The sequence below is a fragment of the Lactuca virosa genome, chromosome 1 (assembly GCF_052849685.1).
Source record: "Lactuca virosa cultivar CGN04683 chromosome 1, Lactuca_virosa_CGN04683_v6, whole genome shotgun sequence".
NCBI classification, from domain to species: Eukaryota; Viridiplantae; Streptophyta; class Magnoliopsida; order Asterales; family Asteraceae; genus Lactuca; species Lactuca virosa.
The window spans coordinates 21,849,033-21,876,108 of record NC_136426.1 but is presented as its reverse complement, the minus strand read 5'-3'; the positions used below and the strand labels follow the sequence as shown (position 1 = coordinate 21,876,108).

Below are 27,076 nucleotides of genomic sequence, written 5' to 3'. Positions count from 1 at the left end.
TGTAGCTTCCTTGCCAGTTTTGGTTCTTGGAGATAGGAAACTTTCTACGCACGAACTTCTTTGGATTAGAGACCATCAAATCATATTCTTCATCGGTTAGATCAAATTCTGACAGATCTAAATCTTCTTCTTCTTCTTCAGCCACGTTCTTTCCTTTTGATATGAGAGCTAAAGATCCCATGCTTGAAACCACATTCGTTTCTTTGGTCACTGCACTTTCGTGTGATTTTAGAATCCCCAATAGCTTCGGCAAGGAGTAAGCTTTGAATTGTTCATGAGCTTTTACGGTAGACACCACCGCCATCCATTCGGTTCTTAGGCCATTCATGAATGTGAACTTTTGCTCAATTACCTTCCTTTCTATGCCATGCTTTATCATTTTGCTGAGAAGATGATTGAAACAATCAAAGGCTTGAATGAGCTTCTCTTCTGGTTTTTGCTTGAAGTCTCCAAAATCCGAAAGCAGTAAGGTTTGGATTGAATGCTCAAGATCCTCATCGGTGGAATATAACTCCTTCAATCTAACCCATATCTCATTTGTCGTCGTGCATGAACTGACCAACCGGAATTTGTCAGATTGTAGGGCGAATCTGATCATTCTTAGTGCTTTAATGTTGCTCACAAGCTTTTCCTTTTCGTCTTGAGGAACATCCTTTACATCAACCACGAGTTGGTTGCACTCCTTTTGCGTCTTGATTGTTCTGTTTGTGCCAGAGTGAACAAATGGACCTATAGTAATCGCTTCCCAGATTAAGTATCCATTATCTTCTGAACCAATCACATAGTCTTCAAAGTGATGCATCCAGACTTTATAATCTTGAGTATAAAGGATAGGAATCCTGGTGGTTGATCTGATACTGTTGGAGGTGTTGATTGGGTTCGTTTGTGAATCGTCAAGAGACATGATGATTTTGTTTTGAAACCTGTTCAAGATCAGACTAGTAAAAAAAGTTAGGGTATGATCGAAGTCTAAGAACTGCGTCAATGAAGAATGACGGTTCTAGCAGAAAACGATAATAACGGAAAACCCTAAAACCTTCTTCAACAGAAGAGATGCGTATGGATTACACAGTCTCCTGCTCTGATACCAATTGATGAGTTGAATACTCTTTAGATCGATTAGATCTTTAACAGGTAAATCAATATGAATAACGGACACTAGAACACACAATGAATCAATCGTATGTCGCATGATTAAAATATAGTCACACCTCAGAAGAGCTCGATTAAGAACTTCCTCTGTAGAGGTATGCTAGGGTTTACAGTACAATTAATATGGTAATAATCAAAAGCGTTAATGACAAGGATGCATGCATGCACCTTATATACTAAACCCTAGAAAGATTAACATGGTTGGACAGGCCCAAACCGAGAGTACATAATGGATCGAACTATTAAGGCCCAATGGCGCAACCCTTTAAACCCAACAGTTAGGATCATAGGCTGGATCCAATTCAACATTTACATCCTTAAACTCTAATTGTACATCCGAATCATCATTCACATCTTTATTCTCCCCCTCGAATGATGGATGTTCCCCTTCTTCTGGAACCGGATTCTCCCCTTGGATAGGACTTTCGTGGGTCATATGAGGTGTTGAATGCTCCCCCGTAAAAGGTGTATCAGGTGTGGAGGTTGAAGTGGAACCCTCCCCCTGAAATGGTGTGTTCGCACCTTGAGGGACTTTCGTACTAGGTGGCTCTTGCTCTATGTCTTTCGCAGCGTCATCAATGATTTTTTTAGTTCGTCCTCCTTGTTGTCTGCTGCTTTGGATTCTGAGGAGATAGCCTTCTCTAGCTCGTCGAATAAATTCATGAACTCCTCGTAGAGAGTGGAGAGTGGAATCGTTACCGGATTCGGTTTGTGAAACATCTCCTTTGATTGACTGTCAGCCTTCTGATACCTCTTCAAATAATTGCCATCGAAGGTGACATAGTAGGTTTCTTCTATCTTTTTGGACTTTTTATTAAGAACCCTATATGCCTTAGAGGTCAACGAATACCCCAAGAAAATACCTTCGTCAGCTTTCACATCGAATTTGTTCATTTGCTCCTTAGAATTGAAAATAAAGCACTTGGAACCAAAAACATGAAAAAACTTGACGTTAGGTTTTCGATTATTTATAATCTCATAGGGAGTGACAGAGAATCGCTTATTGAGGATTGAACGATTTTGAGTAAAGCAGGTTGTCCCAATAGCATCCGCCCAGAAGTAGAGTGGCAGATTCGCAAAAGAAGGCATGGTTCTCGCAGCCTCGCACAAAGACCGGTTTCTCCTTTCAACGACCCCGTTCTGTTGAGGAGTGTAAGGAGCTGAAGAGTTGTGGATTACAACTTTCGCAGTTAGAAATTCTTTAAACGCTTGGTTTTTGAATTCCAACCTGCTGTCATTGCGAATGTTGCGAACCAGCTTTCGCAGTTGTATCTCAATCTGCTTTATGAAATCCTTGAGCTTGGGAGTGGCTTCTGATTTCTGCTTAAGAAAATGCACCCAAGTGAATCTGGAAAAATCATCTATAATGACGAGAATATACTTGTTACCACCGATGCTTTCAATTGCAGACGGACCACAAAGGTCTATATGCAAAAGTCCAAGTGGTTATATGACTTTCGTATTCACAATTGTTGGACGACTCTTCATGCTCTGCTTCCCTAATTTGCAGGCTGCACAAAGATGTTCTTTATCATACTTCAAGAGTGGAAGCCCTCGCACATGATCACCAAGAACTAGCTTGTTGATGTCTTTGAAATTTAGGTGCGAAAGTCTACGATGCCAGAGCCAGCTATCATCTGATGAAGCTTTCGTACATTGGCAGATGGCTTGCTTCCCTTTGATGGGATTCAGATTGAGTGGATACGTTTCGCCTTTACATTTTTACTTTAAGAGAACATTCTTGGTTTTCTTTTCAATGATCTCTGATCCATCATCATCGAACGAAACTTTCAATCCCGTACCAACAACCAGCTGCGAAACACTGATTAGGTTGTGTTGTAAGCCCTCCACATATGCTACCTTGCGAATAGAGAATCATCCATGTGTGATCATACTGTAGCCTTTTATCTCTCCAAGTGAATTATTTCCAAATTTCACTCTTCCACCATCTTTCAACTCTCTAAACTCTCGCAACTCTTCCTTCCTTCCTGTTATGTGACGCGAGCAGCCACTGTCAATGTACCATTCAGAGTCAAACTGCTCGTCACGAATCACCTACAAAAATCAAATAAATTTAGGAACCCAAAGTTTTTTGGGTCCACGTGAGGCTTTCACAGGAAAAGTAATAGAAACATCAACTAAATAACATCTTTTGATTAAGGTGGAGTTATCTTTCTTTGTGATCTTAAAAACAGTAATCCTTTTATCTTTAGAGTTCGTATCTTTTGGAGATAATTTCTTTTGTTTATTTTGGATTTGCTGTTTGACAAATTTCTTCTCATCTCTCTTCGAGTTAGTTTCAGATTTCTTGATTGCAATTTTTGGCTCCGAAACTATCTTTCCTTTGCCCTTAACATCTTTCGATGTCTTGGCAGAATGTGAAGCATTCTTGTTAATATAAAAATGAGATTTTGACTTCTCCATAGGTTTCGCTTGATTTGAAAAAACAGGTTTTTGAAAAACTTTCTGTTGTGAAACCTGTGGAGACTAAGGCTGAGTTCATGAAAAACTCCTAGGGTTCGCAGGTGAAGAGACTTTCGCATTTGATTGACTGATTTTTCTTTATAGACGAAGTTGGGATTTTTAGATCTCCATAAATGCTTCCTTTCCTTTAGATTTTTGTTATATCTTGCATTCCTTTGACGTTTTTGCGATGCGAACTGCTCAGAGGTCTTATGAACATTTGCTCTGGGTATCGGCTTTCTAATGGGAGTTTCGGCCTGTTCAGATGATGTTTCACTTAGAACACTCTTGGTTCCACTAGGACTCTCTTTCTCGTAGCTTGAATTGACTTTGTTCAACGGTTCTGCTACATATCTTCCCTTTGTTCTCCATGAGGTCTTTTCTAAGAGACCTACTGTTTCATCAGCATTTTCGATAGGAGCTGACATGAAATATTCATCACAACCATCTTTGTTGTCTTCTTTGACCAGGGACGTTAGTTCGACTGTGTGATTTTTGTTCAGTCCCTTGGTTGCGAAAACCTAATTAGGTACAATTTGAACCTTTGGAAAAACAATTGTTTTTTCTTATAAAACTTTTGATTTATTTTTAGAAAAACGTGCAAACTCAACTGAAATTTCAGAAATTAAGACTTTCGCAGGTTTAGGTTCGCTTTTAACAAATTCAGAGCAATCAACCTCATCCTCCATAGAGATTTCACTCATATCACTGTCATCGTCGAATTCAGATGTATTTTCAACATTAAGTTTATTTTTTGAACTCAACTTAGTGTTTAATGAGTCAAACTTCTGCACAGGATCAGATTTGATTTTCTCTTTGCCATTTTCATCCAGAAGTTGTTTCAACATATTTTTGTGGTCTTTGGACTGTATGTATGATTTGATTTTGTCCAGTCCTATTCTGTAAGCATCTGAAACTTCGTCTGAGGAGACGATGGATTCACACCTATAACAATCAACATCGATTTGATCCTCTTTCAATTCAAGAAAGGGTAAAATCATCTTATGGATTTAATTTTCTATTTCACAATCAAGGTGCAACTGAGTGATATTGAAATAAAGCCTTTTAGCAATTAAAACAAAAAATGTTACACTGTTTCAAAAGCATCAAAATATCTCTTTGCAAATAAATCAACTCATCCCTAGACCTAGACAAATCTAACTCCAACTTTTCGATCCACGTGCGTCTCTCTTCACATTTTGACGAAACCCTGCCGAGTTGATCGGTTAAGTTAGCATTACTCAAACGGGTCCGTTTTAGACTATCACTCAAACTTGAAAATGTAAAATTTAAATAATTCAATTCAGTTTCATACTGAGAGACGGGAATATTTAAAGATTTAAGAATAGTGTGTACCTTGTTAATCAGCTTCTCACACTCGCTGATCTGCTCAGGAATAGGTTTCGCAGCGAAACAACCGTCCAAAGCATATCCCCTCTAATCTGAAACTACATGCTTCACCATCAGACATCTTCCACTAAACTGCGAAACTTCATCTTTCGCCACGAAGCTTCTTCCATGAGTTGGCCTACGAACCTCTTCGTCCTCAGAGTCAGTTGACCACACTTCAACTCTCCCAAACTCATCATCCTGTTCCTGCACAATTAAAGCAGGTTTAGCATCATCAGTAGCTTTCTTCTTCTTGATTTCCTCCAACTTTCTTTGGAAATAGGCCTCGACATTCTCTCCTTTTTCTTCTCATTCATTCCTCTCAGCATGCATTCCTTGGCTATATGGTTTTTACCTTGACAATAATTACAGTCATAGCTGGAGTCACCTACAAGCTTCTTTTCCTTCTTCTCTTATTCCTTTTGAGAGTTGTTTGCACTCTCATCCTTCACCTTCTCAGAACTGTAACTGCCCTGCCAGTTTCGGTTATTGTTGCGATTGAAATTCTTCTTTGCGAACCTCTTCGGCTTGGACACCATCCTAGCATAATCCTCTTTAGAGAGTTCACAATCGGAGAGATCAGACTCCAAACCATCATCAGCAATCTTCTTTCCCTTTGCTACAAGAGCCAAATAACCCATTCCAGAGACAATCTTTCCCTCACCAGTCACTTCGTCTTCATGTGACCTAAAAATACCAACGAGCTTTGCCAATGTGTAATTTTTGAACTGCTCGTGTGCCTTAACTGTCGACACCACAACTTTCCACTCGGATCTTAGCCCATTCATGAATGTGACCTTCTGCCCAATCATTTCATGTATGATCTTATGTTTCACCATCCGGCTTAACAGATGGTTGTAACGATTGAACATTTGGTCCAATTTCTCTTCAGGCTTCTGAACGAATGCTCCAAACTCTGAAAGCAACAAGGTCTGAATGGAGTGTTCAAGATCAGCGTCACTTGAGTACAGTTCCCTGAGCCTATCCCATATTTCTTTTGTTGTTTCGCAGGAGCTTACTAACCGAAACGTGTCAGCAGGCAAAGCAAAACGAATGATCCTCAAAGCTTTGACATTGCTGATCAACTTGTCTTTTTCATCTTGTGGGATCTCATCAACTTCCAGAAGTAGATCGTTGTACTCAGCTTGAGTCTTGATAATCTTTTCCGTACCAGTATGAGCAAACGCCCCCTTGGTAATGGCATCCCATATAAGGGAACCATTGTCTTCAAGCCCCAACACATAATATTCAAAGTGCAGCGCCGACACTTCATAATCGTTTGGAAAAAGAATAGGGATCCTTGTTGTAGATCCAATACCGCTTGAGAAATTGATGGCGTTGACGTGAGAATCGTCGGGCTGGATGCTTTCGATCTGATAATAATCTGTATGAACCAGATGTGTAAACCTAAGATCGAGATTAGGGTAAAATAAAGACCAAGATTCAACGTCTGTAATCGATGATATCGAAGAAGACGACAAACTCCAGTTCCTATTAAATCGGAAACCCTAATAACTCTTTTAACAGAAGAGATGCGTATGGATTACACAGCCCCTGCTCTGATACCAATTGTTAAGAATAAATCTTGAGTGATCGATTAGATTCAAACAGGTAAAACGATCTAGAACACATAATAAAGATCAAAGATGTGTCGAATGATTAATAATCACAACCTTAGAAGAGCTCGATGAAGAACATCTACTGTAAAGGCTATGTAGGGTTTACAAGATGAAGGATTAGATTGTTACAAGACATGGTGCATGCATGTGCCTTAAATAGTAAAACCCTAATAATAAATAAATTGGTGGACAGGCCCAACCCGATATACAAAATGGACTAACAATAAATCCAATGACGCAATACTTATGACCCAACATAAGTACTTGAAACATAACCCCAAACTGTAAGCTGGCTCTTAGTGAGATCCCCCAAAGTACCAACACACAACAATTAACATAAACAATAACAACATGTCGGGTCCAATCAACCATCGGGTTGGAATACCCCATGCCCCTCAACCATCGGGTTGGAATGCCAATACACTATGGGCCCAGTCAACCATCGGGTTAGACTACCCCAGGCCGATTAACCATTGGATTGAAATTCCAATATACAACGGGTCCTGTCATCCTTGGGATGGAATACCCTCAAGCCCATCAACCATCGGGTTGGAATACCCCCGGCCAGTTGGCTCACGCACAAAGCAGCAAAGCCTCAATCATCAACCAAATATGTACACATATACAAATAGACAGTTCTACAGATCACTAAACATAACATCATACTATCATATAACAGGATATCTAATCCAATAGGCCGACTTTGGTGCCTTATACCCATTAGTACAGTGAGGAAAACTCACCTCACAAATTGAACAGAAGTTGATGAGGTCCCAACTCCGAATCTTAGCTCTCTAACCGACCCTATTCCCACCAATGACCAATTTCCATCAAAATCCCAAAATACCCTTAAGGTAAAAATTGGTCAAATTCAAATTCAACTGGTCAAACCAACTAAGTCAACTGAGTCAACCCAGCCGAGTCAACCCAACCGAGTCAGCTCGACTGAGTCAACTCAAGGTGCGTACGCGGGGCGTACTCCAGAGGTACGTTGGCGTATACATAGCCTCACAGTTGACCACCATCGGGGTGGTTGACCTCATACGCAGGGCATACTTCAAGTATGCGGGGCGTACCCTCGCAAGTCCCAAACTCCATTAAGAGCTTAATGGCTTAAGCTCTTACGTCTATAATTCATATTCGTGGCTAAAATCCTCCTAGGAGTCATAAAGTCTCCAACTTTATGTCCTAGCATGTCCAATAAGTGCTTAACACAATGACTTATTCAATTAAGACCTTCTAAATGGTGCATGAAGCAAAACTAACCGTTTGGAACCCATTTTTATGACTTAAGATCCCTCCTACGATCTGAAAGGATAACTCAAAGGTCAAGAACATGCCATATTCAACATCTAACATTTTGGGACCAAAAAGCTACATAAAGACATCCAAATCTAGATCTTTATTCTAAAGGGATAAAGTTGCAAGATTTTTACCTTAGAATTGTTGTAATTGATGTAGAAATCCCAGATCCAAGTATTCCACTCCATCCAGATGAGCTTGGCTTCTTTCCTTCTTCTTCTAAGGCGCCAAAAACACACTTCTAAGCTTGAAAAGGCTCCTCAAGGTGAAACTAGGGTTGCAAACACATATGAGAGGGATGGAGGCAGTTAAATTGAATGAAATGAGGCCATAAGAATGCTTAAATCTGAGACACACCCTAAATATTAGGGTTTCCATAACTGGCAAGTATGCCCAGCGTATACTGATATACGCCTTGCGTACTAGGGCGTGCCCTAGTACGCTCAGCGTACACCACATACGGATGGCGTACTCCATATGCCAAAAATTACAAAAATGCCATTACAGATCCTTTGCATACTTTCTTGAACTTAGGGACCAAAATGCAACATAATTAAATTATAGGGTTGGATGTAAAAGTACCTTATCATCGGTATGTTACAAACAATAGATAAATACCAATACCACCACGATTGCTAAAAAGAAGAACTGCCAACTCAACTCTCAGTCCCCGGGATTATGTCTGTCTCATGATGACCGTCGGGCAACTACCAAGCTAAGGGTGTAGGATCCAGCACCTCACCGAAAACGAGAAAAGGGGAACGAGCCCTGATATTGCCTTCCCAGCCGCAGTGGAAACAAACTTGCACACTCTGCCTACAATCGCTACCCAAATGGCCCTCCCCACCACACCTGCGAGGCACAAATGATCTGCGCATCCCTCCAACTAATCCCGAACTCTGGCCGACGGGCTTGAACCGCTTTGCTGCAGGCTGGACTGATCCAGAGCCTAACACTTCTCCCTCGCTTGTGTCTCTATCTCAATCTCTCGCCTCCTTGCGACATCCTAAAGCTCAACGAGAAAACCATAGCACCGGGTGGACACGAATAGCCGAATATCCTTCTTGAGCATGCATAAATACCGAGTCATCTAAGCTTGCTCAGAAGCAGCAAACTCAGGGAAAAACATAACTCTATTTATGAACATCTTGGTGATCGTCGTCACCGACTCGGTCCCCGGCCTCAGATCCAAATACTCCCCCACTCCACCAATGGGACATATCTCAAGCGGAACATCTCAGAGAACTGCTCCCATGATAGTGCAACTCGCTGCTCTAGGGTGTATGTGTTGGATTAGGTGTCTAAGCCCATAACTATAATTGTTATATACTTAAATTGATAGTAGCGTGGACCTTTTGGGTTGCCCTCAAAACTAGCAACTGGACAGATGATTTTGGAGAAAGAGATTGATTTATTATTTGATAATAAATTGAAATAAATAATTTGTTAATATATTATGAGAATAATATATTAATTAGAAATATTAACATTTAATCAGAAATTAATTGGAATTAATTTTAGGATTAAATGAATTAATTAAAAGTGCAGGGACTGAATTGTAATTGTTCAATAGTTGAGAAAGAGGCAATCTAGAATCTTCCATTAGGCTTGGAAGGTTTCTTAGAGCCTAAGGGATTCTAGAATAATCCCTAGTGGATAAACAGGAAAGTAGATAATTACCCGGTTTAAGATAATCTTGGATTTGGGCTTATCTAGGGTTTCCTGACTGCACTATAAATAGGGCATAACCCTATGATTTTTGGCCACCTCTTTATTTCAAGTGCCAACCGAATCTTAGAGCTTCTCTCGTCCTTCTCAATCATTCTTCTTGCTAATGTTGGGTGTGAACCATTAGAGGCGTGACATTTGTGACGCTTGCTCTCAAGGCTTCAACAACACAAGGATTTGTATTGTTATTATTATATAACAATCAATGTATGATTCTTATAACCATATTTTTTATATTTTTGAAAATATTCTAGTGTTCTAGCTTTTCTATTTTGTTGTTCAAAGTTGTATGTTCAATTAGAGAAAACATAGATCAAATATTAGGGTTGCATGCACACATAGGAATCATATGTTTTGCATAATTCTCATCAGTGGTATCAGAGTGTAGGTTTAGTTTTCTATTGAATTGATACAGTCATTGAACTTGAACGAGGAGAAGCAAAACATAATCGTCATTATGTTCCGACACCACGACGTGGTGGGCTGTCAGATCCATAAAATTCGATTTTATTGTTATCCCATGAACTGATTAGGATAATTACTTTAAATAATGTTTTAAATAAATAAAACTGAATGATTATCTAAGTAATTTGATATACTTATCTTGAATTCATGATTGGTTTACTTTAAAATATAAACCGTAGCATTTTGAAAAGTTTAAAATACATCCTTATGGAGGTTATTAATAATTTAACTAAATGATTAATTAAAGGATATTTAATAAATCCATAAAATGGTTTAAATTTAATTAAATTAAAAGTTTAATTTATTAAAAGATTAAACTCTTGCAGTTTTAAAAATTTTAAAACTCACCTTATACTATATATAATTAAAAGTTTAATATATATTATATGTATAAGAAAAGTCAGTCGAACTGCTAGTACACCTCATTCACGAATCAAAAATATGGATCCTAGCCTTAATTTAAAATTTATGGGTTAATAATTTGGGATTAAAAATCAACTAACTTTAATTCTCTTTTCTCCCTTTATATATGTCAAGACTAGACAATTATGGTCTTCCTAATTCTTGTGGAAATGGTTTCCCTCTTCCTTCTGAATATGATCTTCCACGTTCAGATCAAGGTGAAAATGTTTTCTCTTCTTCAAGAAATGGTGGAACTGGACATCATGCTTCTCCAACTCTACCTCCTCCTCCTCCTCCTCCAGTGATTCTCCCTAAGTCATGTTTTCTTTAAGTTGAAAAATACGAAAGCCCTATTGGCATGTAAACATCAAGATGGAAATTATGTGTGTGCGCATGTTCTGGAAATGAAATTGTACATTGACAGATTGGATATGTTGGGTGTCGTTTTCCCAAAGGAGCGAGCCATCGAATTGGTTCTGGTTTCGCTTCCAGAGTCATATAGTCAGTTCATTGAGAACTATTATATGAGCGACTTCGACGTGACCCTAACTGATCTGAATCAAATGTTGATTGATGTTGAGGCATAAATGCTTAAGAGCACAAGTGAAGAAAAGATGCTTGAAGGATCAGATTCCAAAATTTCCATGGACATTGACAATGGTGGTTCAGAAAAGTTTTCTCTTCCCAATGGAAAGGGATCGGCCAAGGTCAAACTATTTGATCGTATGGTAAAGAGAAAGGATAATTCTGAGATAATTCCATGTGCTAATCCTAAAAAGTCCAGATGTTTCTATTGCCAATTGAAGGGACATTGGTCGCAAAGCTGCTCAGACTACCTGAAAGATCTTAGAGATGGTAAAGTCAATTCGTGTGACTCTACTTCAGGTATAAATTCATTATTTTAATAAGTTCATATTCATAGACTCTTAAAACATGATGTGATGATCACATTATGATGGTTTTGTAGGATCTAAGAGAAACAAAGAAGCTTAAAAATAGTGAGCTAAATCTGATCGTGAGAAATGGACTTCTGTCGCATGGTTCGATGATCGGATTTTGGAAGCTACTGCTTAGGAGTTGTGATAATTTACTAGAGTTCTTAGGAAATGTCTAGACACATAGTTTTCAATTTATGCATTGTAACGACAAGTTCCAAAATTTTCGTTTATTATTAATAAAAGTGAAATTTTGGTTTTTCCATACAATGGCATCAATGAAAGTGTTGGTTACATTTCTATTATTAGCAATATTAATTGTGGATTTGATTCTTGTTGTTTCATTTGTGGTAATGTCATAGTTGACTAAGTGATAAAGAATTCTCATCACCCAAGTTTCAATTGGATAGAAACTTGGAGTCATACAATTTGAATTGTGTGATGTATGAGAATCTTGATCATTAGAAAATTATGACTAATTCATTGATCACATTTTTATGTGAGTCAAAGTGAAAGACTAATGGATCTGGTACATGTTGATATGGACTATTAAGATCCACCACAAAGAATAAAAGCACTATTCGTCTTGATTTACTGATGTTTCATTAAATATAATTATGTTTATAAGATTAAGTATAATTCTTATTCTTTGAAAAGTTTCAAAGAGTAGCAAAACGAATATGAAGAATATATTAGGCGGAAAGATAAAAGTTTCTCCAATCTAAAAGGAAAATAGAGAACTTTAGTATCATGTTTTATGATCATCTTAATGATTATGAAACTATATCACAATTGATCCTCAAAGAATATCTTAGTGCATTTGAATGACTAAGAAGAGGAATCAGATATTTTTAAAATGGTCCAGTCAAGAGATGAATCGTACTTCGTATCCAATCAAGTTTTAGAGCCATGCTCTAGTTACTTCACAACGTATTTTGAAAATTATTTTATACTAAGTAGGTTTATAACACCTCATGAAATGTGGAGTAATAATGTTTTCTTACTCAAGCACATTTGGAATTGGAAGTTGTGATTTTTGGTTAAAACAAATGATAAACAAAGACCAATTCCATGAAGTGTTTCTTGTCCACACTAACTTTTGAATATTTGTCTAGCTCGTCAAGGAATGTTCCTTGAGAGAGAAAACTTATATGTCAAGAAGACAGTGGGAGTCTTATGATGGGTTTTTGGAGGTTACAACACAATGCACTAAGCTAAAAACATTCAAACACTCTTCATTATAGCCTCCATCACCTCCAAACAGCATTCACTAAACCCTAGCCCATTTTGAGAGTTCTTGAGCCATTGTTGTGTGTTTTTGGTGATTTTGAAGCTTGAGAAGGAAGTGAAAGCTTGGAGGTTCTTGAGGAAGCAAGTAGATCCAGAGATTGTGCCACTTTTCCAGCTCATGTGAGGTATAAAGTCTATACCTTGTTCATTCATTTATTAGATCCCTTCATGGGGTAGTTTAGGGCTTTATGGAGCATTCTATGGAATCATTCATGGGTGCAAGCTTGCCTTGGAGTTATAACTTCGGATCCAGAGCCTTAGAGTGACTCCATGGCATAAAGGTGCCAACTTTATGGCCATGGGAGTCTCATGCATCATGTAAACCTCTTTTTAGGACCATTTGAGCTAAATACCCCATGCATGAACGTAAAGTTTGTAACTTTACGTGTTACATCGACCCTAGAAGACCAGATCTATGCTCTGAATGCATTAAGCCCGACAAAAATCGACTGGATAGACTTGGACTTTGGGGGACTCAACGAGTCGCTCATATGACTCGGCGAGGCGGGTCATGGTTCCCCAACCTTTTCTGTTTTTAAGCAAAATGGTTGAGTCTGGAAGAGGACTCAGTAAGTTGGACGTGTTTATGGACTTGAAGATCAAAGAACTCGACAAGTTCAAGGATGAACTCGGCAAGTTGAAAGCAAATGTCCCGACTGAGATGAAGATGAACTCGGCGAGTCATGAGCAAATGTCCCGATCTCGTATGAAGGAGAACTCGACGAGTTCAAGGAGAACTCGGCGAGTTAGGGATAAAAGGGTCCCGACTATGTAGGAAAGAACTCGACGAGTTCTTGAAAAGACTCGATGAGTAGGATCGAGGTCCCAGAGTTTTATGGACCCAGGAACTCGACGAGTTGATGGACCAACTCGGCGAGTTGAGTCAACCAAATGTTGACTTTAACCAAAAGTTGACCTTGACCAGGGTGTTGACCTTGACCTTGACTTTGACTTTAACCCGAGTTGACCCTTGAAGGGTTGTGAGTATGGAAGAGTAATTAAAAGAGGTTGTTATGTGTAGGAGTTTGAGAGGAGTTGATCCCAGCACCAAGGCTAGTTCAGACACTACGCGATATTGAGGTGAGTTACCTTCCAGTAGAGGTAGGTCTACGGCCACAACGCCGACCCACTAGTAGGAGTTGTTGATAGATGATTGTCTTTGTGATGATTATCTAGGTTTGCTACTACCTGATGTGTCTTATGTGCTAGCATGATATGTTGTATGTGATAGTCGTAGTAGGAGGGAATAGTCCCCAAGTTCGGTCGTTAGGACCAAATGGTAGGTCGGACACCCTAGATATGGCTGACAGTATGCTTATGTTATGTTATTATGTGGTAGTAATAGGGGTGAAATAGTCCACGTAGCCGGTTGATATAAACCGGAGGGTAGGTCGGGCACCCCAGAATTGCCTGGCAGGGTAGGTCGAGCACCCCATAATCGCTTGGCAGGGTAGGTCGAGCACCCCATAATCGCTTGACAGTGTAGGTCAGACACCCCAAAATTGTCTGGCAGGGTAGGTCGGGCAACCCAGAATTGCCTAGCAGTACGATTGTGTTATGGTATGTGGTATGATAGGGAAACTCACTAAGCTTCGTGCTTACAGTTTTCAGTTTTTGTTTCAGGTCTTTCTTCTTCGAAGGGAAAGGAGTCGGCTCGATAGCAACGCATCACACACACACATGGTTTCGCATTATGAGACTCTTGGGATTGTACTTTGACATTATTATTCTATGATATGTTTTGAGATTTATGACGTATGGATTTATGATATGAAATGATATTGATGTTGTTTTCAGTAAACCATTTTATAAAATATTAAATTAAAAATGAAATTTTTTGGCATGATTTTTGAAATGTTACATATAAATGAGTCAAATGGTGATTATTTGTAACAAAAATATGAAAATAAAATAAAGTCCACAAAATTCTACATTTAAACCGTACCATTTTAACCACAAAACCGAACTAGCACATTTTTTTTGGATAAAAACCGAAACCGCATGTAAAACCGCAAAACCCACCTATCGCTTTTTACCCTACAGAAACCGCACCTTACGGTTTGCGGTTCGGTTTAGTTCCAAAACCACACCAAATCGCATCATAGTCACCCCTAACTTGGATCCAAGGTAAGCAATATGAACATTTAATATATATATATATATATATATATATATATATATATATATATATATATATAAGTTAGGACGAGGATGGTGTGGTTTGGTGTGTGTGTATATATATATATATATATATATATATTAGTTATATCTTGAATTTTAAGAGGTACAAAATACAAAACTTTTTGTACAAATCAATTATGCATAACAAAACCATTAATACCTGCCAAAATTTTGAAGACTTGAAATAAGGAAAATTATTAAAAAATTAATTTGAAGCAAAATAACAATTTTAAAATATTAAATTCATCAATATAAGTTGATTTACATTTCTTAAACTAGATACCGATAATAATTAATTTACATCAAATATATAAACATACAATATAAATATAAGTTCTAAACATAAATATTTTAATTAAAAGTGGTAATTTTTCTTATTACATAATAACTAATAACAAAATCTAATAATTATTTTCCTGTAAGAAAACTATTCGCCAAAAAAGTTATTTATCGCCGGTGCTTTGCGCGGGCACACATCTAATATGTATATATATATATATATATATATATATATATATATTATTGTAACATCGTTGCATACCCTTCTTACTAGACAGATCCGCCTCAACATGGCATTATTATTCTATAAAACAACACATAACTGGATTAAATCTTCACCGATAAATACTTACTGATTTACAGGGGTCACTCGTTTGTCTACGAAGCTTGGTACTTTGTAACTCATTAGAAGGGGGAAAAGCAACAGAATTATGCCTCCGCCTCTTTTTTGGCCTGAGCTTGGGTGGTTGCCCTGGCGCTATTTCTTGTAGATTGCCCTACATTTGAAAAAGGAATTGTTAATTGATAGAGCCAAATTGACAAACTCGATTACTTATAACTTAATGCTTAAAAACAAACGGTAGGTGCCTGATATTCGAGACTCGGAAGATCTCCAAACAAAAGATACTATAAAAAGGAAACTATACTCATCATCGAAGGAAACTAGAATCCACTAGATAAATACTAAATAATAAAGATACTATAATAATCATAAATTACTAAACAGCCCCTGCTTTCTTTTTGAGCCTCTGGTAGACCCGATCCCACTTACCTATTCGGTTCATGTCATTAATCTGATGCACTTTAGGGGAAAAAAACATGTATTTTAGTAATATCAAAACCTTTCAGATCAATTTAGAGATCTTGTACCATATGAATTAAATACTATTACTAGCTAACCATTAAATCAGTATTAGACAAAGAAACATGTAATATGACATACCTTTGAAGAGGAGAATATAGAAGAAAGGTAGTCTTGATCCTCCACAAAGATCTGCAGATTGTTGGTCTTCATGAGGAACTCAACTGCTTCCTCATCAAAATCCAGCAGATAACCCAACCGGATCAATTCAGACAGATCCCGCACAAGTTCTTCCTTCTCCAACAACACCCCCTCTGCTATCTCCTCTGCAAAATGAGATGCATATTCAATTGCATATTTATAATTAGAAGAAGTCTTCTTCTGCATATATAATTTGGAGTGCTGTTTGTCCCAATGGATCATTCGCCTTGGTTCCACATCCACCACATCTCCAGATGAAAAAGTCAACCTGTATCGGGCCGTCATTTTTTCTGGCGACTCAAAAGCTTCAAGTGCAAGTACACAGGTAACAGCTTCATGTCTCTTACATGGATCAAGTTTAAGATTGTGATCAGCAAGAAAGGCAAGGATGAGTTTCAGCAACCCCTTTTTTTTATTATCTTTTCTTTTAAATTGACAGCATCTTCATCTATATCAGATATAATATTTTTTCGTGCAGATTGAGACAACCTCCGAACACCAATTTTTGTGTAGATGTCCACAAGCTTGGTTCGGGTTATGAGAGATTTTACACTTGGCTGAGGAAACCATGCAAATATGGGATGAGAGTAGCAGCAGCTTTGAAGAAAGAGATCAGTCAAGAAAAGGTCATCCGCAATGAAGATGTCACGTTTGTCAAACAGAAAAATTCCATTCGAATTAGGATCCAAAACAGGGATTTTTAGCAAGTTGTTACTGAAAGTCTCTTGTGTTGTTGGGTACCAATTTTGAACCACAAACTCCCAAAAGGCACAGCATTCATGGAGTGTTATCTGGCGTCCTGAAGTTTCCCATGTCTTCCACAGCTTGCAGTAGTCTTCAACAGAGGGATAAAGTTTCACATTCAAAGTATTTGCAAACAAGTCGAGGGTTTCCTTGTCATACTTGGAATTCTCCAAAATGTTTAATTGTTCGCCAAATAGATTGTTTTTGTCATGGAGGACACAGTCCTGATGCATTACCCATTCTCCGTTGTCGGTTCCCCTTGGGATCCATATCCTTGTGTTGACTTGGTCAACAGGCTCCCACTTAAATGTAGACAAGTAATTATAGATTCGAGAAATAGTTTCAAAATTGGAGTGGCATTCGATATGATTAGCGACCAATCGGCATCCCTCCTTGTTAAAATCAACAATAACTCCTAAAAGACTGAGCTCATGTTTATAGGATGCAATGGTGGATCCATAGAACCCTTCATCAATGAAAGGCCCATCATTGCATTTCAAGAAAGGATTCCAGTCAGAAGAGAAGAGCAAACACTCGTCAGGGCGTTTGTAGCCAAAATAGGTTTTCAGCCAATTCTTTTGAGACAGTTTTTCTCGAAATTTTCCAAGAATCATATCTTTCCCTTTCAGTTCCTTGACAGATTGAAGCAAGGTGTAGACAATTTCAGGAGCAAGGGTACTGGAATCTTGAGGCAAGACAAGGCCATGGGCCAAAAACTCAGCACAAGTTTTGAAATCTGTAACAACACCAAACTTCTTCAGCTCCACACGATAGTCATGGATTTCACTTCCATAGAAGTCATTGGTGTCGTCAATGAAGGGAAGCATGGAGATTGAAGAAATCAGTTCCCAGTCTGTACTAAAAAGAATGCACTCATTTGGTGATCGGTAGTCGCCAAGCCTTGTTCGTAGCCATTTCTTTTTGCGTATGCAGTTCTTCAGATCCACAGGAAGTTTTAGTTTCAGTTTCTTTAGCTTTCTGTAACATTTCAGAAACGAAAGGACTTGTTCTTTTTTGATTGAAGATGAAGATCTATTCTCGAAAGTCAGAGTAAATTTTGTGATGGCATGCTCAAAGTCCACCACGACACCGATTTTCTTTAATTCATTGGACATAGAATAGATAGACCTCCCATAGAAGTGTTCATCAATAAGTGGGAATGATTCGAAGACCTGAAGAAGGCAACCCCATTGAGACTCTGGGTTCAACAAGAAAGAGAAATATGGAGCATTGTAACCCAAGTTTGTCATCAAGCACCGACTGTAACGAATCGCATCCACCAGCTTATCTGGCGATTGGAAATTCTTTATGCATTCTAATACCAGTAACATGGCTTCAGATGGCAAATAACCAAGTTCACATGGGGATTTGACGTTGTCCACAACAAGCTGATAATTCTGGTTGAACTTCACAACCACACCCAGAAGATCTAGTTCATCCTTGAAACAAAGTATCTCCTCACCATAGTAGTCTTGATCTATGAATGGGATGTCACTTATCCATGAAGCAGCAAGCCATTCCTCCTGACTGAACAAAACAGAATTGCCAGGAGTCATTTCACCTTCAACTGTTCTAACCCACTTTTCTCCTCTCATAATTTTAATCAACAAATCACTTGTTGGATTCGCTCCTCCTAGATGCTTAATAAACTTAAGCACTGAAAAGAAATTGTCTTTGGTAAGCTTGGCATGATCCATGAGACGCTTACCAAAGGCGTCCATCTCCTCAAACCTAATTCCAATCGTTTCTAACTCATCTTTGTAATTCTTTATCTCGGCACCATAAAACTGCACATCTACCATTGGGAATTGTACAAGATCTGATGCATACTGTACAAGGTTCCCGATTGATGAGTCTAGCATGAATGACCCGGCGGGAGGGCCGTACCCAGTACTTCCACCCGAATAAATCTTCAACCAGCTGCCATTTTTAATTGAAGATAGAAACCTTTCTGGTAGATTAATACTAAACCCTGATGCCCTTAACTGGCGAACCCATTCTAGAAGCAAGAATGTGTTTCTTTTTGTGAGAGGAGAAGCCAGAGTAGGAATAGCAGCATTCGGGGGAGATAGATTGGGAATATCATAAGCTTTAAGAAATGAAACAAGCTTTTCACCTGATGTAACATCACAAAAATAGGTCACATCACAGGTATTATAATCTTCGCCCAGTTCAACATAATCATGCTTCTTCCAAGGATTATTTGGACCAATCAGCTCCACCCATCTGCTTCCATTACCAGGTACAACAACTCCACGTCTTGTTTCATTTATTTGCCCGTATTTATCAACAATTGGCATGTCCCTACACAGATTTCGAACCTCATGCTTCCAAAAGTAATCATTTTGTGAAGAAGTATAGAGGAAATGGGCATACATAACAGCCAGCTTGCGATCACTGTGGACTGAACGACTGACAAGCTCAGCATATTCATAAACACTCACAAAACTAACCTTCACCTCGTCTTTAAGCCATGCCACTATAGTTGGCATCTCCGAACATAATTCTATGCCTTCTTGTGTGACTTTGGGTAGAAAGAATTTACCAGTTGAACATCCGAACTCTGTGTTCCAATTAATCAACCATGATATATGATCACAATCTGCAGCCAGCAGCCTGTTTCTACCAGAGATTGGAGTAACTAAATCAACATTTCCATCCTTCCCAACATACTTGATCAATGGCGTATTCTTCATGTTGGTTTTGTAAAAACAAGACTCCCAGCTTTGTGTGATGAATAACAGAAGTTGTATGTAAATGTCTTCTGAGACGCCCATTACAAGATTAGAGCTTCCGATGCATTTTGCATACCATTCATGATCTATAAATTGGATTTCCAAAAAGTCAAGAATGGCATCGTACTCCTTTTTATCAAATGATGAAGCAATGATGTATGAATCATGCGATAAGATATTGGAAAAACTCACGCCTTGGCTCATTGCCTCGTTCATTATGCTCCAAAATGCAGGCTTCAACCTACCAACTTCCTTGGGTTTATAAAACAGCTTCTGAGGGGTGTTGTATGACTCGCATGGGACAATAGTCTCGTTCATCAGGTTTGCTTTAATTGCATCCCGGACAATATTCAGCTTCGGATGATGCGACTTGTTGACAGGTAAGAACCAAAACATGCTTAGTACATCTGTTGAAGATTTCACGAGTGAGGTAAACGCATTCACAAAAGCCATTGGAACACAGTCAAGAATTCCTTGGTTCCATTTGTTGTCCCAGAGGATATTTTCCCTTGATGAAGCCAAGAGAAAATCGGCTTGCATTATGAATGGAAAATTTGTGATTGTACAAGTTGGTAAAAACGAATAGATACCAGGCAAACTTGAACCAAATCTTTTTCCATATGGAAAAGCCAGAGTGATTTCCCACTCTTCTACCTCTGTTCTAACTTCAACTTTATTTTCCTTCTTCACTGGAAATCTTTGCTTCCACATGTAGTACCCACATCCTCTGTCAGCTTCATCGGCTGTGAGATGAAGTGTATACGATTCGGCATCCTTGCTCTTTGTAGTAACAATCTTTTTCTCACTGGAAATGGATATAGTGTTTAAAGTGTTAAGCTTAGGATCCTCCCTGACAGAAAGCCGTCTTATTTTTGAAAGAAACAATAAAACTTCAGGATGGAGACTCGAGAGCTGATCCTTGACTGGTTTGACCTTCTCTGGCTTTAAAGGAAGTACTAGAGTTGTGGTTGGCAGGTCAGTAGCCAAACCATATATGCTTTTAATGGCAGATAGCATTGGATCCCCCTCCAGTACCCATTCAGGAACAATATAACCAAGGTTACACTGCTGGCAAGGCTTTTCATTAAACCGTATCTGATACCCATTACTGAATATGTGTGGCTGAGCTGTTACCAGAAAGACACTCTTGAATCCAATTCCTGCAATGAAAAATTAGACAATGTATCAGAATACAAAGTAATAGAGCCGACAAGAAATACAAAGTAATAGATCATCAAACGAGCTTATAGCTCCATTTTAGCACACTTAGGACATATTAAGGAGCCTTGACTTATGATAAACTGAAGATGAATGAATAGAGGGAAAACAGCTTATGGTAGGGATGAGAATGGGATGGAATAGATACCGACCCGGGAATCATGAATACCGAAATGGGTGAAAAAACGACACGGAACCGAACTAACATTATCGGTACCGATACCGTTTTTTGGTACCAATGGTACTGAATCTTGAATTTCTTGATTTTATAGTACCAAGTACCAGTACGGGATCGGGATTTGCTACTAACTGTTCATCCCTAGCTTATGGAAATGATTCTGTAATTCTGTAAAGATTAATACATGAGTAACATTTATACTTCCAGTCATGTAAAATAACTTCAGCTAGCTAACAATAATTAACAACTAACTTCAGCTAATTGACCAACAAGAGATGACCTGGCTACACAATACACCAACACCTTGTTCAAGTTAAAACAGTTGATAATATTGTTTGCAAGGGAGTTATTTTAGTGAACATGTCTACTAACTGAGGTTGAGAAAGAATATATTGCAGCGAAATGAAACCCCACTTGCAACTTTTTTCTAACAAAATGAGAATCCAATTCCACATGCTTATGAGCTTATCAGTTCGTTCATGAAAGACTGGTTTTTTAGCGATGCATATTGTTGCTTAGCAGTCACATCTAAAGGGGTGGGAGTAACATGATAAGCCACAACTTCAATCACATATTCAAGAAAGAGAAAGACCGGGGGAGGGTTACTTCTGTCATTGTATCTTGGCAAATGTATGACAAATAAGGAGGTGGTGACACCCGTGTACAAGTGGCAGGTGGGTGTCAATTTCAGATTTGTTGGGTTAGTTAAGAGTAGTGAGAGGTGTATAAATAAGAGGCCAAGGGTTAGAGAAAGGCACGATTATTTTTCTGTAAGAAATCTCTGTTGGAAGAAAGTCGGCCTTTTCTGCAAACTGCATCATAACATTAGGTACATAATTATACAGAAGACCAATTTATTTTCTCCTTTAGACCTTACAAATCCATAATTATTCAAACACATTAGGTAGACACAACTTTCATGTAAAAGCATAATAGCTTCAGCATGAGATACATTTGGCTGCGTTTCAAGTTGTTTTTGCCAATGAAAACTGAATTACAGGAAGTCTGTAGCTTCATTTGATAACCAGGGTCGTTATTTATTAGTAAATGCAACAGTCGAGTTAGCAACCCAAATAAAAAAGAGTCAAGTTATAGAACTATATTGCACGTGAAAAATAATGAGTCAACTATGAAATACCTTTCTCGCCTATATAACCATGCTTACGAAGGCCTTTCTTAGTAGAACGTCCAACGCTACAAATTGATTCAATATTCTTAGGTAGAAACCCTTTTTCGTTGTTAAAAACTAACAATGTCGCTGGAGCACCGGTGTTTGTTATGTCCTTTGATGTGATCACAAATTCCAAGGAAGGGTCAACCTCTTCTGGATACTCGTTATCCTCTGCGTTCTAGCATCCAACCAAAAAACAACTTAGAATAATTCTAGTCACAAAACAATGATAATTTCACAGATTGCCATAAATTTAACATCTCCGTTGTTTTTTTTCAAAAAACTATAAATCAATTTTTAATTTATATATATATATATATATATATATACATATATATATATATATAATAAATTTAAAAAATAAAATAAAATAAAATCATAGACTTTTGAAGTAATCCAGCCATAACAACATAGAAATAGATACCTGAATTAGTTCCATGAGAAAATGAACATCCTTGGTGTAACGCTCAGCAGACAGATTCTTAACAGCCTGATGAAGATCCTCTGTTAACGGATTCGGTTCTCCACCAACGGAGAACTTTTTCCTCCGTATCTCCTCCACATGTTCCCTTGCCGCCATCACGAAGGAACAAAAAAAAAAAAAAAAAAAAAACAATGCACGATTCGTCCTCCTCCACAAACAACTAACACACAGAACGTTAACATGATCGATCAGTCGTATAATATACATACTCAAATCGAGACAAGACAAACTTGGTTTTAAAAGTCGTAAAGCGCCCCATAGCGCTGAGCGAAAGCGCTCGCTTAGAGGTGCCCAAAATTAAAAAAATAAATAAATAAAAAATAATGAAAATAATTATAAAATTGTTAACTTCCACATATAGTGATATACTTAAAAATCCTTTAAAATGCATAATTCATATCAATCTCAAAATTGGTTTATCAGGAAAGCACAAAACACAAAACAGTACACAGTATCAAAGTTATGGTGTTTTCAGGAAAGCAATCACTCAGGCATTCTCAAGTATGGTGTTATCAGGAAAGTTTTGCATCAGAGTACAAAACAGTACCAAAACACATAGCTCAAAAGAGTATCAAAAGAGGTTTTATCAAGAAAGCAATCAAGCATTTTCGAGAAACTTACAAAATTAGAAGTCTTAATATGGAGTTATACGAAAAGATGCAATGAGTCGGTGATAACAATTACCAATTTCACAACACATATACAATTAACAACTACGAGTGATTACAATTAAGTGATTAACACAAAACACAAGTCACGAGTAACAATTTCACATGCATTTAATATACATATAGATCGCCGATCACTGATCACACTTACCAATTTCATAATTAACAACTGGAGAAGCCGATCACTGTTTACCGCCTCTAAGAGTCGTGTGTGACTCTTGGTTTCTATTGTATGCTTTATTTTTAATTAAACCTGTGTGCCCGTGTGCTTAATAGACTTTAATAGTACTTGATTAAGCCTATCTACCCTGGCCTAACTTAACTAAAAGCCTGTAATTCACTAATTGAGCTGGATAGCCCTTCAAGAATCGCAACACCTCTACTACGGTGTAAAGCGTTTTGGCCTTTTTGGCCTTTGATCACTGCATTAAGGGCTTTAAGTGCCCCTACTCAATGCTTTTTTATTCCAAGGAGACAATTTTGAGGAAGGGGGTCAAATTCAAGTCTTATGGCTAGATCTTTTCCAATAACAATCCTACTACCGGCAATTTTATGGTATGTTGCAGTTCTTGACTTCTAGCAAGTCTACAAGTTGCTAAACACATTAAACCTTTTAACATTTGTTTTTTTTTTTTTTGGACATGTTCTTTTATGCCTAAGAAGACAGCTACTCATGAAAAGAATGCACAAAGATGTAGACTTTCGTAGTTGTTTCCAAGTTTGAACATATAAACAGCAATTGTTTTCTCCACTTCCAGTTTCCTCACAAACTATTTGGAGTTTAATAAAAAACAATAGCATAAAGCAGCCTTGCTTGCAGGCTGCCCTCTTTTATCTCACCACTATCCTTTCAGGCATAAGCTTAGACTGAGTTTGGTTATAAAGAGTAACTGAGTATTACGTTTCTGCTTAGCAAACATGAAAGATTTCTAATATTTAAAACTAAGAAGCAAAACTTTTTTTTAAAAGTGCAATCACAGAAGTTTTTATACATAGAACATTAATTACCTGGTAAGATTCGATGTCCAGTGAAGCAATGTGAATAACAACAGGTGACAGGCGCACGTCGTAACCTAAAGATGGAGAGATGTGATATATATATATATATATATATATATATATATATATATATATATATATATATGGCAATAACGTAAATTTTATCTCGATCCCTAAGAATTTGGGTTTTAAATAGCGATGGGATAATAAGGTTTTTAAAAAGCACGTCAATATGATATATTATCCTAGAAATATGGATTTTATAGATCTATCTATTTTTAAAACCGAACAATCTATTTTCCAAACCAAACAACATATTCTTAAGATTTTAAACTCAAATCTGTTTAAATCCTTCCTAATTACATCAAAACAGACAACCGTTTAACACAACCAAATCTGCAAAGACGGATCCTAATACTGCTGAAAGTAAATTTGAAATTTTTTGCAAGAAAAAAAAAAAAAGGTTACGCCTTTGGAACATTGGATAATAGTTTGTCTTTACTCAATAAAAATAAAAATCAAAATAATAATGTTAAATAATATTTAAAATATATCTGACAAATCCGAATAAGCTTCAGATTTTATGCAAAAATCAAAATATGCAAATCTTCAATCTAAAAAGCCCTAAATTTTCAAAAACTAAGAGACCTAACCGCCGGTCGCGTACTCTCCACCGCCCCGGTCACCGCCTCCCAGTCCGTCCGTCAAAAAGTTCGCTCCGATCACTTGTTCGTCGTAAAACGTTGCTCCCCATCGCCCCTGTGTTACCGTGACCGAATCCGCCACCCGCCGGTCAGTGACGCTCCTGTGTAAGCCAAACTATATTCATTTGTTTCTTTTGCTTTTTTATTTATTTTATTACATAGATAAAGTATATAGGACTGGTCCCTGTTGTTTAAATAAACGTGCTTTTTCGGTTCATTTTTGAAAAGTTATTAAATCTCATCCCTATAACTTTCAAACTTTACGGTTTTGATCCATGGTCAATGTAAAAATATTATATTGTCATTTATAATTTTTTTTTTCTTTTTTCTAAAGGGTTGTTTGATGGTTGCTAACTGAGTCGGATCTAACTGAGTCATGACCTGACTGACTGCATCTGAATTTGACTGAAACCATGTTGTTTGTTTACGTATCTGACCGGCTGTGCTGACTGCTAAAAATGACAGTTTTACCCTTCTATTATATTTTGTCCTCAATAAAATATATCTCTTTCAAATCCAAGTAAAAACATACCGAAATTTAAACATGTTTAGTAGTACTATTGAATGTTATCATTGTAAACAATATAGGGAACATCAAGAAGTATTGGAAGAACCAAGGCATTCACATTTGAGAATCGATAAGAATGTCCACCACATAAACAAATATATAATTAAACTATACATCATCTTAACGAATATCTTCTGTTTCTCTCATCTTTGTTTCTTTACATAACCCTTTAATGATCAGATCATGCAAAAGACCAATTACGTCGCTAAAAAGGTCGCATCTTGATTAGCTTGACCTGAATTCATAATATCCAAGAACCAAATTATGTAAAAGATCAATTGTTTTGCATTTTCACATGAAAATTCATGAATAAATATAGTGATTATACCATTATACAACTCCCTGGAGAATCACATAACATCATCAAAAGAGTAATCTGCCCAGGACCACTCCACAACATAAAACAAATTACCTAATAAAGTGGTTTCAAATTATTATGACATGAATTCGTATAATATTTGTATTTCTTCAGACACTGCAGGTAATTAAGAAAAAAATCAATAACCCAACACAAAACACAAGCGAATTGATTGAAAAATCTGCATCAGTGGCAATTAGAAGCCAAAATCAAGAAAAAACGTAGAATGATCAAGCAAAAAGCCCAACCCAAATATGAAGTTCATCTAAAAGAGACCTAAGAATGTTGAAAATATTCAAAACTGAAATGGTAGTAAAATCAATCGGAGACCCATGGTTTCAGCAAAGTAATAGCATCAAAAGAATGAGTATCAGATTAACGAAAAGAAAAAAGAAAGAAAACAGGAAAACTTACAGTCGTACCTGAGCATGTAATTCCATATGTATTCTCATATCATAAAAAACAAAGAAGAAAACAGGAAAAGAATATGTATCAGATTAACGAAAAAAAAAACCTTACCAATCGATGTTGCAGGCGGTGGAGGATGTGTTGGCAGATGGCAGAGGACGGCAGTAGTGGAAGTCGACACAATGGAGGCATATCGAGGGGAAGAAGCGAGAAGCGATGGAGGCAGAAAAGAAGCAAAACGATGAAGAAGAGGCATGAAGGAGCGAGCGGGAAGTGCAAAACGAGAATGGCAAACGGGGGCAAATGAAAAGAAGCAAAAGATGAAGAAGAGGCATGAAGGAGCGAGCCGGAAGTGCAAAACGAGAAGGGCAAATGGAGGCAAATCAAGTTTAGGTCTCGTTTGATAGTTTCTGTCTGGAAAAGTGTTGTCTGGTAAAGTGCTGTCTGAGAAAGTTTTCTGACTGGGAAAGAAACCATGCTGTTTGATTCTACATCTAATTACTGTGCTGAATAATGAAAAAAAGTAATAATTCAATAAAAAATCAATTTAAAAAAAGTTATTTAAAAAAATTAATAATCCAATAAAGAAAGAAAGAGACTGGGTTTGGTGTATAATTGTCTTTCCAGCCCATT

The 27,076-nt window shown here is 37.6% G+C and overlaps 1 protein-coding gene across 4 annotated transcripts; it reads right to left on the bottom strand.

The window, feature by feature from the left end:
- Positions 1-15,256: 15,256 nt before the first annotated feature.
- Positions 15,257-25,247, bottom strand: LOC145124119 (uncharacterized). Of its 4 annotated transcripts, none has more exons than XM_079061479.1 (6): positions 25,054-25,247; positions 24,415-24,479; positions 22,679-22,898; positions 22,222-22,432; positions 16,149-20,847; positions 15,257-15,702 (listed from the first exon to the last, which is right to left on the bottom strand). In XM_079061479.1, the coding sequence occupies exons 3-5, from the start codon at positions 22,832-22,834 to the stop codon at positions 16,604-16,606; spliced, it is 4,611 nt and encodes a 1,536-aa protein (XP_078917605.1). In that variant the 5' UTR covers positions 22,835-22,898; positions 24,415-24,479; positions 25,054-25,247; the 3' UTR covers positions 15,257-15,702; positions 16,149-16,603. The 4 variants fall into 4 exon arrangements, with proteins under 4 accessions (XP_078917605.1, XP_078917045.1, XP_078916469.1 ...); XM_079060919.1 differs by having other exon boundaries at positions 25,059-25,247; XM_079060343.1 differs by having other exon boundaries at positions 22,679-24,479.
- Between the last annotated feature and the right edge of the window lie 1,829 nt (positions 25,248-27,076).